A 15,485-nucleotide genomic window follows, 5' to 3' on the forward strand; every position below is an offset into this window, starting at 1 on the left:
GTGGTGTCTATGCACACTGGAATATTCCTCAGCCATCAGAAAGAACGAAAGCTTGCCATTTGCAATGATGTGGATGGAACTAGAGGGTATAATGCTAAGCAAAATAAGTCAGTCAGACAAAGACAATTATCATATGATCTCACTCATATGCGGAATTTAAGAAGCAAAACAGATGAACATAGGAGAAGGGAAGGAAAATAAAATATGATCAAAATAGGGAGGTAAACCATAAGAGACTCTTAACTATACAGAACAAACTGAGGGTTGCTGGAGGGGAGGTGGGTGGGGGATGGGGTAAGTGGGGGATGGGCATTAAGGAGGGCAGGTGATGTAATAAGCACTGGGTGTTATAGGCAACTGATGAATCACTAAATTCTATTCCTGACACCAATACTGTATTACATGTTAACTAAATTGAATTTAAAGAAAATATTTCAAAAAAAGAAAAAGAGCCACCTTTTTATGCTCCATCTGATTTTTAACAAAATTGCCAATGCAATTTAATGGGAGGGTCTTTCCAACAATCATTTTGGTAAAGCTGGATTATTATGGAAAAAATAAAGCTCAACTTCTACCACAGACAGACAGACAGACACACATACACACACACACAGAGATGTTTTGAGTGGCATCATACACACCAATTAGAAAGCTAAAAGTACAAACCATCTAGGAGATGGTTTTATACGATCAGGAAATGGCAAATTTTGTTAGGATGTAAAAGTAATAACTGTAAATTGAAATATTGATAATCTAGACTTCAAAGACTTCAAAAAATTGAAAGCGTCAATTTATTAAAAGGCAATATTGGGGCACCTGGGTGGTTCAGTGTGTGCCTTCAGCTCAGGTTGTGATCACAGGGTCTAGGATCAGACTCCTTGTAGGGCTCTCTGCTCAGCAGGGAGTCTGCTTCTCCCTCTCCCTTGGCCCTCCCCCCCTGCTCATGTGTTCACTCTCTAGCTCTCTTTCTCTTTCAAATAAATAAAATCTTTTTTAAAAAGGCACTATTAGGGGCACCTGGGTGGCCCAGTCAGTTAGGTGTCTGCCTTCAGCTCAGGTCATGATCCCGGGGTCCTGGGATGAAGTCCCGAATTGGACTCCATGCTCCGCGAGGAGCCTGCTTCTCCCTCTGCCTCTGCATTTCTCTCTGTCTCTCATGAATAAATAAAAATAAAATCTGTTTTTTAAAAAAAGGCACAATTAAGAATATAGATAGGTCGGGCGCCTGGGTGGCTCAGTTGGTTAAGCATCTGACTCTTGATTTCTGCTCTGGTCATGATCTCAGGGTTGTGAGGCTGGGCTCCACGCTCAGCAGGGAGTATGCTTGAGAGTCTCTCTCTCTCCCTCTGCCCCACCCCCTGCTCACCTGTGCATGCACTCTCTCGCAAATAAATAAATAAATAATAAAATCTTTAGAAAGGAATATAGATAGGAAATAGCTAGTAGCAAAGGAATGGGGAAGGGATTGAGAAAAAGCCCTGTCTCAATTTTTTACTTTATATATATATACATATTGGCCATATAACCATCTCAAAGATATAAATCTATTTCTTTTTATTTAATAGTCCCAAAGTTTATCTCAGAACGAATATAATGTATTTAATCTATCCATTTTGGATGGATATCAGGTTGTTTCTGATTTTTTTTTCATTACAAAGATGCTGTGAATATCTCTGTATCTTTTATCTATCTCTACTTGTGGGGACATACAGAAACACTTGGTAAGTGTTTGTCATTCTAGGAATCAAATGATGGGGTTGTTGAATTTGCATTTCTTGGTTTACTAATAAAGTGGACCATGCTGTCATGTGAGTTACCAGTCCCTTATCATTCATCTTTGATGACTTGCTTTCTCATAGACATTGGTCACTTTTCCCATGGGTAATTCAGATTTTGTTCTTGACTGAAACGAACTCATTGTTTATTAGATGGGAAACGTAGTCCTTCAGTTGTTCTTTTGCCTTTTGGTGTCATGGTTGGAATTTCGTGGCCATGGCAGATCTTCAATCAGGAGACAAGAGGTCCAATGATCCAAGACTGCAGTCAAGGCCAGTGGAGAGTTTTCCGAAGCGCCACATGGACCTCCCTGTTCCGCAGGCAGTAGATGACGGGGTTGCACATGGGTGTGACCACCGTGTAGACGACTGACAGCACCTTGTTGAGGTCCATGGATTTGATGCGGCTGGGACGGCAGTAGATGAAGAGGGCTGCTGAGTAGAAGATGCCCACCACAATCAGGTGGGAGGCGCAGGTGGAAAAGGCCTTGCGCCGGGCAGCGGCTGACGGCATGCGGAGCACGGCCACCCCGATGGCTGAGTAGGAGGCCAGCGCTACCAACAGTGTTCCACAGAAGATGACGATGGCAGAGATGAAGTCCACCAGCTCGGTCAGGGCCACATGGGTGCAGGACAGGTTGAGCAGAGGAGAGACATCACAGAAAAATTGGTTGAGGACGTTGGGGCCACAGTACGACAGGCTGGCAATGCATGTTGTCTTAGCCACCGAGACCAGCAGTCCCCCAAGCCATGAGGACAAGGCCAAGCCCAGGCAGACCTGGGGCCTCATGAGCAGTGGGTAGTGGAGTGGGCGGCAGATGGCCACGTAGCGGTCATAGGCCATGGAGGCCAGGAGGGTGCACTCCGTGCAGATGAGGACTATAAAGAAGAAGAGCTGGGTCATGCAGGCTGTGAAGGGCACGTGGAAGGGTCCAGTCCACAGCCCCACGAGCAGGCTGGGCATGGTCACTGACACGTAGCACATCTCCAGGCAGCTCAGGTTGCCCAGGAAGAAGTACATGGGCTTGCGGAGCTCGCTGTGGCTGCAGATGAGACAGACGATGAGCGTGTTCTCCAGGAGCGTCAGCAGGTAGAGGGTCAGGAAGACGGCAAACAGGACACCCCTCATGCCCAGCCTGGCGGACAAGCCCAGCAAGACAAACTCCTGGACTCTGGACATGTTGCCCGACTCCAGGGACCTCTCCATCTGGGGAGAGACAAAGTTTGTTGACATTCTGGTTTCTTCAGAGACACAGCAGTTAATAAAAAAAATCAGGAACAGGTTCACAGTGCAAGGAGACCCTAGGACTGGGCTAGCCCAGCTTCTGATGGAAATTGACTGTTACAGACAAATGCCAAATAGATTTTGTGAGCCATTGTGTTCCATTGGTCTATGTGTCTGCGTTTGTGCCAATACCAAGCTGTCTTGGTGATCACAGCGTTGTAATACACCTTGAAGTCAGGCAACGTGATGTCCCGAGCTTTGTTTTTCTTTTTCACCATTCTCTTGGCAATTCGGGGTCTTTTCTGGTTCTATACAAATTTTAGGATTGTTTGTTCCAGCTCTTTGAAAAATGCCAATGGTATTTCAATAGGGATGGCATTGAAAGTGAAAATTGCTCTGGGCAAGATAGACATTTAAACAACGTTTATTCTTCTAATCCATGACCCTCAACTCTATGGACAACTAATCTTTGACAAATCAGGAAAAAATATCCAATGGAAAAAAGACCATCTCTTCAATAAGTGGTGCTGGGAAAATTGGACAGCTATATACAGAAGAATAAAATTCGACCATTCCCTTACACCATACACAAAGATAAACTCAAAATGGATGCAAGACCTCGATGTGAGACAGGAACCCATCAAAATCATAGAGGAGAACATAAGCAGTAACCTCTTCTACATTGGCCACAGCAACTTCTTTCAAGATACATCCCTAAAGGCAAGGGAAACAAAAGCAAAAATGAATGTTTGGGACTTCATCAAGATCTAAAGCTTCTGCACAGCAAAGGAAACAGTCAACAAAACTAAGAGACAACCCACGGAATGGGAGAAGATATTCGCAAATGACATTACAGATAAAGGGCTGATATCCAAGATTTATAAAGGACTCCTCAAACTTAATACTCAAAAACAAAGAATCCAGTCAAAAAAATGGGCAGAAGACATGAACAGACACTTCTCCAAAGAAGATACACAAATGGCTAACAGACTCATGAAACAATGTTCAACATCACTAGCCATCAGGGAAATACAAATCAAAACCACAATGAGATACCTCCTTACACCAGTCAGAATGGCAAAAATTAACAAAACATGGAGTGCCTGGGTGGCTCAGTTGGTTAAGCAACTGCCTTTGGCTCAGGTCATGATCCCTGGGTCCTGGGATCGAGCCCAGCATCATGCTCTCTGCTCAGTGGGAAGCCTGCTTCTCCCTCTCCCTCTGCCCCTCCTCCAGCTAGTGCTCTCTCTCTTGCTCACTCTCTGTCTCTCAAATAAATAAATAAATAAATAAATCTTTTAAAAAATTTAACAAAACAGGAAAAAACAAATGTTGACAAGGATGTGGAGAAAGGGGATCCCTCTTACACTGCTGGTGGGAATGCAAGCTGGTACAGCCACTCTGGAAAACAGTATGGAGGTTCCTTAAGATGTTAAAAATAGAGCTACCCTATGACCCAGCAATTGCACTACTAGGGATTTAAACCAAAGATACAGATGTAGTGAAAAGAAGGGCCACATGCACCCCAATGTTCATAGCAGCAATGTCCACAATAACCAAACTGTGGAAGGAGCCGAGATGCCCTTCAACAGATGAATGGTAAAGAAGATGTGGTCCATACATACAATGGAATATTACTCAGCCACCAGAAAGGATGAATAGCCACCATTTGCATCGACATAGATGGAACTGGAGGGGATTATGCTAAGTGAAATAAGTCAAGCAGACAAAGACAATTATCATATGGTTTCATTCATATATGGAACATAAGCAATAGCATGGAGGACCACAGGAGAAGGGAGGGAAATCTGAAGGGGTAGAAATCAGAGAGGGAGATGAACCATGAGAGACTCTGGACTCTGGGAAACAAACTGAGGGTTTCAGAGGGGAGGGGGTAGGGGGAAGGAGGTAATAGGATGATGGGTATTAAGGAGGGCACATGCTGTGATGAGCACTGGGTGTTATATGTAACTGATGAATCTTTGAACACTACATCAAAAACTAATAGTGTACTATACAGTGGCTAAATGAATATAATAAAATAATAAAAATAAAATAAAATAAAACAGTGGAACATTAAAAGAAGAAGAAGGAGGAGGAGGAGGAGGAGGAGGAGGAGGAGGAGGAGGAGAAGAAGAATTATTTGTGAGCCAAACTCTGAGCATGAGATCACAGTCTTTACTCAGATTGGCCTTACTAAGTCTGTGTCCTTATACAATCAGACTGCCTGAAAATTGGGAGAAAATCACTGGCCTTCCATGAGGTTGTTATAATAAATAAGGCAATGGATGGAAATTGCTATACCAAATAATAAATTAGGATTATTGTTATTTCTGTTCCAAAAAAGTGCTTATTATAGGTTATGTTTTTCCTTTCTTTGTATACTCCGTGTAGGAATTTGGGACATAAGAAGTAGGAAGAAGGAAGGAGAAGGTAGGAGAAGAAAGGGAAGAAGGAAGGGGGGGTAAACAGAAGGGGGAATGAACCATGAGAGACTATGGACTCCAGGAAACAAACTGAGGGCTTCAGAGGGGAGGGGGGTAGGGGACTGGGATAGACCGGTGATGGGTAGTAAGGAGGGCACGTACTGCATGGTGCACTGGGTGTTATACGCAAGTAATGAATCATCGAACTTTACATCAGAAACCAGGGATGTACTGTATGGTGACTAACATAATATAATAAAAAATTATTATAAAATTTTTAAAAAACCCATACAAAAGGAATTTGGGAGTATTCTATAAATCTGGAGTAGAGCAAGACTGTCAGCTCTTTTGTTTGAAAATGCTCTTCTTCTCAATGCAGATTTATTTTGAGAATGGTATTGGGCTGTAGGTCACCGGTGATGATGTTCAAGAAAAGCACAGAGGGAGGATCCCCCAAAAGACTGACATGCCTTCAGCAGAAGACTGGAAATATCATTTACTGCATCAGTGCGTGTGATCACAAATACACATAGGCATCATTTCCTCCACTGCTACATTTCAGGAAGCTGAGGCTGACAGAAAAAGTTGTTAATGTACACTGGGACATACAATCTCATAATGGAAACTTCCATAACTCATTGAGCCCCTCGTATGCATTAGTAACTTGCCATAAAACCTACTTATATTCATTGGTTTTACGCCGTAAGACAGATATGGAGCCCAAACAAATAAATGCACTTGCCCAAGACCATACAGCCAGCTCGCAACAACTCAAAGGAGGACACACAGCTAGGCCAGACATCTATGCTATGCCAACCCCATTCCATTTCATCTTCACAATCAAGCTTGAGAAGTCTATACCTGGGACATGGGGAGTGAAGAGCTGACGAGTGATCCAACTAGAGAATCCCTCTGACTACAGGCTGTCATTCAGAGAATTCATTCAATGGCATTCATTAAACTTCCCTTCTATGCTAGGTGTTGGGAATACATGGGTGGAGAAGACACATACGGTCCATATCTGTTGGCACTGATTTCCTATGAGAAAGAGTCGATGAACAAATAAACCAATAAAAAAAAATTAATTCCAGGTTAGAGGGGGCCATGAGATAGGTGTTCAAGGCTATGCAAGCAAAATTAATCGAGGATAAACTAATGACAGAGGTCAGTATCTGCCAAGTTTTCATAAGAAAGATGTCTACTCAAAAAGTTAAAAATAGAGCTACCCTGTGATCCAGCAATTGCACTACTGGGTATTTACCCCAAAGATACAGACGTAGTGAAGAGAAGAGCCATATGCACCCCAATGTTCATAGCTGCATTGTCCACAATAGCTGAACTGTAGAAGGAGCTGAGATGCCCTTCAACAGAAGAATGGATAAAGAAGATGTGGTCCATATATACAATGGAATATTACTCAGCCATCAGAAAGCACGATTACCCACCATTTACATCAACATGGATGGAACTGGAGGGGATTATGCTAAATAAAGTAAGCCAAGCAGAGAAAGACAATTATCATATGATTTCACTTATTTGTAGAACATAAGGAATAGCAGGGAGGACATTAGGAGGATGGGAAAAATGAACGGGGGAATAACAGAGGGGGAGATGAACCATGAGAGACTATGGACTACGGGAAATAAAGTAAGCCAAGCAGAGAAAGACAATTATCATATGATTTCACTTATTTGTAGAACATAAGGAATAGCAGGGAGGACATTAGGAGGATGGGAAAAATGAACGGGGGAATAACAGAGGGGGAGATGAACCATGAGAGACTATGGACTACGGGAAACAAACTGAGAATTTTAGAGGGAGGGGTGGGGGATGGGCTAGCCTTGTGATGGGTATTAAGGAGGGCACATATTGTATGGAGCACTGGGTGTTACATGCAAACAATGAATCGTGGAACATTACATCAAAAGCTAATGATGTACTGTATGGCGACTAACAGAACATAATAATAAAAATAAAGAAAAAGGAAGGAAGGAAGGAAGGAAGGAAGGAAGGAAGGAAGGAAGGAAGGAAGGAAGGAAGGAAGGAAGAAAGAAAGAAAGAAAGAAAGAAAGAAAGAAAGAAAGAAAGAAAGAAAGAAAGAAAGTCTATTCTGTACAGCAATGTTAGGGAGGAAAGGTGTCCTGAGAGTCAACCTCTCAAGTTATGATAGCAGGAACCTGGAAGAACTTCCTGCATGAAAGAATTTGTTGCTGTAAGTTTTCTCCTAGCTGTAGAGCATCAGAGTCTCCCAAGAGGCCAGATTTATAGATCCTAAGGTTCTTTGCAAAGGCATAAGGAGCACGAGCTAATTTAATCCTCGGGACATACAGATGTTGTGTACGTTACTGCACAAACACAGATTGGGCAGCCAAGCCTCAGGGTTGTGACTCCAGCAACTCACTTCACAGCTGTCAAGCAGAACTTGCTCCCCGGTAACCACTTCTTGGATAGGAGTCCTGGATGGGAGTCCACTCATCTTTCATTTCCCATTCCACCTCAGTCCTTCCCCCCAGTTGAGATTTCTCGCTCCCCCTCTTTTTGGTTCTGCCTCTGATCTTCACTATTCTCTCATCCGTATTCACTCAATATGCACCTCTCCACAAATCCTTTTCCGATTTGCCTTTCCTAACTTAGGGCTTCAGATCTTCTGCCAAACCAGTGAGTGCAGCCCTGGAGGGTCACATTAGCACCTGACTCCCAAAACTAGATATTCAGAGACTATTCCACCTCAAAAACAGTTGTTATCCACGAATTCTTTGCTAAGAGCTGTGCTAGGTTCAAGGGAGACATGGTGGTCAGTGAGAACGCATTCCTGGTCCCCAGAGCAATCTGGGCCACAGAGCCTGACCTGTCGTCTTAGCACTCCACTTAACTTCGGTTGTGTGTCATTCAAAACTAGAGATAACCATCTCTCCTCTGAACTCTACAATTTCCCCACTGTCAGAAGAGGGGCAACATAGTGGTTAAAGCTTGAGCTCAGAGTTATACAGAAGTAGGTTTCAATCCTTTTGTTCTAAATGAAACTCAGAATTTTTCAGAAGACAGACCCTTGGCTGACAGTCTTTAATGGTAACTATTTATTAAGTAAGGGGCTTTCTGCGCCAAAGTGATGGCTATATGGGCACGAACCAAACTGGTTTTAGCCTCAAAGTGTTCAAGAACTTTCAAGGAGGGGAACTCTAGGAAAGTCACTCAATTCGTTTAATTCTGCCTTGTAAATTAATAAGCACTGTGTGGATAAGTACTAAGGGTTACATCAGTTACTGTTTCTTAAGTATTCAGAACTGGTACCTGATATGCTTTGGATATTCTATAAAAGACAGTCTCTCTCTGTTGGTCTTTGTCCTCACCCCCCAAGAATAACATCTGGTCTCCTCGTGTGATGGCTGAAGGACAACAGCTTCAGATCCGTTCTTGCTGATGCTGCTCCTGGAAGAGGCTCAGATGTTCGGGTGCATTCAGCTGCTACCCGGAGGAGGAGATGCCGAAGAGGAGAGTCACCTTTCAGTCCATGTTGGAAGGAGCCGTTCCTGGTCCTGAATGAGGCATCCACTCCTCCCACCCTTGTTTCTCTTCGTGGTTCTGGATGCTCTAAGTTGCTCAGTTGACTCTCCCCACAGTGAGAAGGAGGCAGGGAGGCCGGCTTAAATTGGAGCTCTGGACCTCAGAGACTTGCCCTGGTCTCTGCAGATTTGGAGAAGAGTTGGTGTGAAAAACACTTACTGATACTCTGTGGAGGCTTAAGGGGAGGAGGAGCCTCGGAGCCACCCTCAGCTCAGGCCATCGTGCATTGACTGATTTATTCCCAATGCCTGTCTTGTGTTTGGGTCCTGGGGTATAAGGATGAGTGGTAAACTGTTCCTGCCTTTGGTTGATAAGTTTGGTTATGGAAACACAGGTTCATAACTTGCTCTGAGAAGAGCTAATGCATCTGAGGACCACAGGACAGGACTTTCCAGGAGAGACTGCAGGCTAAGACAATGCTGCCCACTGAAAGTAGTGGCAGAAATGAGTATCTGCACCTTCGTGTTCAGATCAGTTTCATCCACAAAAGCCAAAAGATGGGAGCTACCCAAGTGTACGTGGATGGAGGCAATGATAAGCAAACTGTGGTATATGCACAGAATGGAGCTCAGCTCTCCGCAAAACACGGACGGAAATTCTGACAGATGCTACTACACAGATGAATCTTGAAGACCTTATGCTAAGTGAAATAAGTCAGCCACAAAAGGCCAGATACTATGTGATGTCACTTATACGAGGTGCCTAGAGTAGTCAAATTCCCAGAAACAGAAAGTAGAATAGTGGCTGCCAGGGGCTGGAGGAGAGCTGAATGGGGAATTAGTGTTTAGCGGGTAGAGAGCTCCCATTTTTCCAGATGAAGTGTTCTGGAGACAGGTGGTGGTAATGGTTGCACAACAGCGTGAATGTACTTGATGCCAGAGAACGGTACGCCTACCGATGGTTAACAAGGGCAAATTTTATGCTATGTATATTTTTCGACAATTAGAATCACTATAACCTTTATATCCAACCTGAAGATACTTGTGTGAATCTTTCCACACCTTTATCCTTGCTCACACACACACACATCCAGAGGTCTAAAGTACATTGACTCCTGAGGAACGTTGCCCAAACTATTCTTTCTGACAAGAGATTGCCTTTCCTCACAATGAAATCCAATTCAACCCGTTAAATTTCATATGCAACTTCAGTCTTCGAAAAATATTTTTGAACCCTCTGTTTTCTCTAGCCACACAGAATTAGTTCCCTTCTCTGGTAAAACAGTACAGTGTGATGGAATTACTTCTGGGACCACGGTAGGCAATTGGTCAGGGTTGGTTAAACACTCACATTCCAAGTGAGGTTGTGGAAATGTTCTGCAGAGTTGGAGCCTGACAGATGATATTCAGCTCTTGACCCAAATCTCAATAGCTGCAGAACCTTCATGATTTACTTTGTCTCTGAACCTTCCCGTAAGATAACCTTGGAATAAACCTAACCAAAGAGGTAAAAGATCTCTACTCTAGAAACTGCAGAACACTTATGAAAGAAATTGAAGAAGACACAAAAAGATGGAAAAACATTCCATGCTCATGGATTAGAAGAATGAACCTCCCTATAAAATAAGATAACCCTTCCTTCCTCCCAGGGTCATTGAGAGGATAAAATTGCTTAATGCATGTAAGTCTCTGAGCTCAGTGCAAATTAAATACCCAGCAGATGGAAGCAATAATATTATTACCATGAGACAGGTATTAAACCAAGACATCTTTTAGAAAATTATATTAGCAAATACGTGTCACATGTCCAGTGTGGTGATTGACCCGTAGTAGATACTCAATACACACTAGCTCATCTCCATCCCAATGTTCAAGATAATGACTCAGTGCGCTACTACACCTTTCATACTAAATTATAACTTTTTTTTGTCTTATGCGTCCTCAACTACAAAGAGGTATTTGAGAAGAAGAAACTTGTCCTTTCTTTCTGTATTCACAGAGGCAAGCTCAGGGCTTGACTCACAGTGCATACTCCAGGAATGTTAGATGATGAGGGGTGGGTAGAATAAAACTAGAGGTCTGCTTCCCACTTCCTAGAAAGTTCTGGTTCTCATAAAATATAGGCTTAACTTCAGAAGGCTTTCTCATGATACAACCAGGGATAGGGGAGACAGGAGGTAAGAGGAGGGATCTGGGAGAATGGTGGCCTGGAACCAAGGGTTTGTTGTGTTCTTTTGTTGTTGGAAGGTCTGAGGTAGAGACTAGGGCTTAAAACTCAGGGTTTATGAGGCCACAAGCTTCTTAAATCCAGTAGTGATTGGGTCATATTTTCAAGAGGAACCTGAAACAATGGTGAGAAGGACAAAAACCCCAAGGACATCTTCTTGAGAAGACCATTGTAAAGTGACCTTGGCAACCACTGGGTCCAGGCCAAACAGAACTGCAGGGTCAGGCAGGGAAACTGGGGCTGATGCTGTATCATTTTAAGTCCTTTGGTCACTAAAAAGAGAAGCTAACTCTGGATCACTTAAGCCAAGAAAGTGGCCGGAGACTGTGGGATTGCTGAAGAACCATATTTTGCTAGGATCATGGACCAGGACAGTTTTGGTAAACTGGATAAGAAGTACCAGGCCGACCACAGAGAGTAGTCAGTTCCATATTCAGTGCTTGTTTCACTCAGTGATCCAATTCCAGGGAGCAAGTGCAGGAATGGCCGAGTTTGGGGATATCAAGCCAACACCCTATACGTGGTGAGGGCAGAGGGAAGTACTTCCATCAAACTGCCAAAGACAAGAGACTGTAGGGAGTAGGTACAGGTAGCTTCCCAAAGACAAATCCACACACAGTTACTGGGAAAACGGGGAATGAGTGCACAGCAAGAAAATCAACAGATGTCATGAGAGATGCCCTGTGGCTGAGGAATGTGGTGGCTTATCTGATACCAGGAGGCTCAGCTTTTACACAGCTGTACTGGGCACAAGGTTGATGGCCCAATGACCACTTCTATATTCCAAGAACTAAGGTTCTTGGTCATAACCGTCCATAGAAGTAGGTTGAGCAGATTTCAGTGGTGAAGACCTCAGAGTTTCAAGAAAGATTTTGGTTAGATTCTAGACCACTTTCCCTTTAGTGTTTGCTTTGGGATTGATGTGTTCACCTTCTTTGTCCTCTCCCTACCAAGGAGGCATCTGCTAGACTAGTAGACGCACATCTCTACATTGGAATCACACAGGGCACTTTTTCGTGAATACATATTCCTGGGCTGTGATCTCAAAGTTTCTGATTTGGTAGATCGGGGTGGGGCCCCACATTGGGGGTGGCATCTCCATGCTTAACAACCACCCCAGGTGTTTCTGAACCACATCTTAAGAAAATGCTGCGCATTCCTGAAAGGTCACGAGGGCCCAGACTATGTTATCTTATTAACCACAGTGTCCTGGGGCCCTTGAGAGGTGCCTGACACATAGTTGATGTTCAATACACACTTGTTTGTTGTCTGATGCCAAATTAAGGAGAAAACACAGTAGTTACATTTTTATAGTGGTGGTCTCATTAGATCGCCACCATAATCCTGGGTGGTGGCAGGGCAGGGGTTCTTCCTCAAACCCTTTCCCATTTATACAGGGTGAGACTGAGCCTCAGAGAGACTTGTCCAACAACCACATTGAAGGATTTCATTCCATACTTGAACTCCAAGTCCCCCAATGCCAAATCCAGCCTCCTGGGAATACTATAGTATGCTTCCTCCTGAAGATAGAGCTTTGGATTTCTAATCTATGAGGACATCTATGTGAATAATGAATGGAGACCATTAACTGAGCACCAGCCGCGTTCCAAGCACTGTGCTAGGTGCTTCCACGCATCTCCTTGTTTAATGGTAACGACCCCATGTGGTAAGTATGGTTATTATTCCCACTCCACAGATGAGAAGGCTGAGGCTCAGAGAAGTCATGTCCTAGTTTGTACAACCACGAAAACAAAGAGTGACAATTCAAATCCAGGTTTGTCTTCTAGAAAAGCCAGATCCCTCCAAAAGTAGAGCATAAACTAAAGGGAAGAAACTTCTCCTCTGATACATTTAACTCTATTCAAAAAAATATTCTTACTGAGCTTGAGAGAAGAAATAATGTCACTCATGTACCAGGCTAATTATTAGAGAAGAGATCAGTAAATCAGGGAACTGAGAGGGATAGAACACCAACCCAAATTGGCTTAAGTAAAAGACAAATTTACTGGTTCACCTAAAAGGAATTCCCAAGGGCATGACAGACTTCAGGCATGGCTGGATCCAGGAACTCAATAAAATCATTAGAACCACATCTTTCCCCCATCCACTACCATTGGTTCTGATTTTCTTTGCAATGACTCCATTACCAAGCAGGAACTCCCCTGCTAAAGAACAGATAGTTGATGGCATCTACAAGCTTAAACCCTTAACAGCTATGAACAAAGAGAAGTTTGAACAAAAATCACAATGTCTGGCTCTCTGAAGTAAGTTTTAAAGCCCCAAACTACTCACTCCTCCATTTGTTGATATCGTTTGTCATATAACCTCACGGTTCCTCTCACAAAGAGACAGAGTGTACTTCCTTACCCCATGACTATGGATATGGCCATGTGACTTGCATTGGCTAATGCCATCTTACTGGGTGTGACATGGTCAAAGCTTTGAAAATCAGTTGAACAACTGGGCCTTCTCATTCAGCTATTGTAATGAGAAAAGTCATGCCGGAGCTCTGGTCCCAGGAGAAGGAGGGGAAACGTGAGCACCAGACTAGCTAAACCAAGTCTATGACAGTCAACACTCATTTGCATGAGCAAGCGTAGCCAAGATCAGAAGAACCACCCAGATGACCTCAACCTAGATTAGCTAACCCTCAGCTGATTGAAGATTCGTGGCGATAAACGACATGTTTTAATACACTACGTTCTAGGATGGTTTTCCACACAGCATTCTTGCGGCACCTGTTAACTAATGCACTCTTGTTGACCCAAATTAGGTTCATTTGTCCATCACTACCGAATAACTGTAATCAGGGACTGAATTATCTGTCATGAGCCTTTTCTTGGGCAGAAAGAACCAGCACCACCATGACTGCAAGAGGAAAAACATACAGTTTCCCAGAAAAAAGTCAGAGTACTGCACCACATATTTGCACATAGATCCTTGTCAAACATCCACCAACAATTCCTGAAGAGGTCATTCGTGGGGTCCAGATTCCTGGCGGTGGCAACACACACGCCCCAGGGCAGCCTTCACCTCCTTGTTCCGAAGGCTGTAGATGAGGGGGTTGAGCATGGGGGTCACCAGGGTGTAGGACAGGGACACCACCTGCTTGCTCTCTGGGGAGTAGCTGGCCTTGGGTCGCAAGTGGATGACCCCTGTGGTGCCGTAAAACAGAACCACCACGATGAGGTGTGAGGCGCATGTGGACAGGGCCTTGTGGCGCCCTGTGGCTGACGGCATCCGAAGCACGGTGACCAAGACCCCAATGTAAGACATGGCTATCAGACAGAAGGGAACCATGATGACCAGCACTGTGGCCGCCAACACATTGGACTCGAAGACTCTGGTGTCCGCACACACCAGACTCAGCAGAGGGGCGATGTCACAGAAGAAGTGGCGGATGCCACGTGGCCCACAGAACGGGAAGCTGAACAGCCAGACGGTAAAGACCAGCGACACGGGGACTCCGGCCAGCCAGCACGTGGCGGCCAGCAGGTGGCAAAGCCGGGGGGTCATGATGGCCCCATAGCGCAGGGGCCTGCAGATGGCCACGTACCGGTCCCAGGCCATGGCGGTCAGGAGAAAGCACTCGGACGTGACGCACGACAGCACGAAGAGCAGCTGCAGGGCGCAGCCCGTGGGGGACACGCCCCGCCCGGGCCGCAGCAGGGTCACCAGCAGCCGGGGCGCGATGTTCAGCGAGAAGGAGATCTCCAGCAGGGCCAAGTGGCGCAGGAAAAAGTACATGGGCGAGCGCAGCGCCGGGTCCAGGGCGGTCAGCAGCACGATGAGCGCGTTGCCCAGCAGCGTGAGCAGGAACGTGGCCAGGAAGAGCGCGGCGAGCAGCGGCCGCAGCGTGGGCACATGCGCGAAGCCCAGCAGGACCAGGTCGCGTGGGGTGCAGCTCTGGTTGGCGCACGGTGGGGCGTCGAGGGCGCCCGGGAGAGCCCAGGCCGCCGGCATGGACCCGGGTGGGCGAAGGAGCCTCTGGGAGGGGAAGAGGTAAGGAGAGGCGTGAAGAGCAGAGCTGTGCCCGCCCGGGCTCTGTCTCCCCAACATGCGCTGAGCGGAATAGGGCAGGCGTCTTATCAAAAGGCAAATCAGCTCATGCTGGGTCCTCCTTGAATGCCCCCCATGAGCATGGAAAGAGATCCCGGGGCCGTACGAGGCCCACGAGGTTCTGACTGGCCCGGCCCATCCACCTTCTGACCTCTTCTCCACCGAGCTGCGTCCACAATGCCTGGTCCTGCCTCAGGGCCTTTGCACTTGCCAGCCCAGCCCCTTGAGATGCTGTTCCCTGACTGTTTGTATCACTGGTTTCCTTTTCTA

At 45.3% G+C, this 15,485-nt stretch overlaps 2 protein-coding genes across 2 annotated transcripts in view; both read right to left on the minus strand.

Annotated features, from left to right (window-relative positions):
• Positions 1 to 1,534: 1,534 nt before the first annotated feature.
• Positions 1,535 to 3,201, minus strand: LOC121103458 (olfactory receptor 5-like). The gene has a single exon (XM_040633765.1). It carries the CDS (start codon positions 3,007 to 3,009, stop codon positions 2,044 to 2,046), a length of 966 nt encoding a protein of 321 aa, XP_040489699.1. The 5' UTR covers positions 3,010 to 3,201; the 3' UTR covers positions 1,535 to 2,043.
• A 10,047-nt stretch (positions 3,202 to 13,248) lies between these two features.
• LOC103677277 (olfactory receptor 10A7) overlaps positions 13,249 to 15,485 on the minus strand; it is a 38,542-nt gene continuing 36,305 nt past the window's right edge. Inside the window, exon 3 of the mRNA XM_040633762.1 lies at positions 13,249 to 15,143. Coding sequence (XP_040489696.1) covers positions 14,130 to 15,143 — 1,014 coding nt within the window. The 3' untranslated portion in view covers positions 13,249 to 14,129. The remainder of the gene's footprint in view (positions 15,144 to 15,485) is intronic.

Source organism: Ursus maritimus, unplaced genomic scaffold, assembly GCF_017311325.1.
Source record: "Ursus maritimus isolate PB19 unplaced genomic scaffold, ASM1731132v1 scaffold_19, whole genome shotgun sequence".
Taxonomy (NCBI): Eukaryota; Metazoa; Chordata; class Mammalia; order Carnivora; family Ursidae; genus Ursus; species Ursus maritimus.

Coding starts and splice junctions, on each gene's coding strand:
- LOC121103458 (XM_040633765.1), bottom strand. CDS start 3,009: ATGTCAACAAACTTTGTCTCTCCCCAGATGGAGAGGTCCCTGGAGTCG.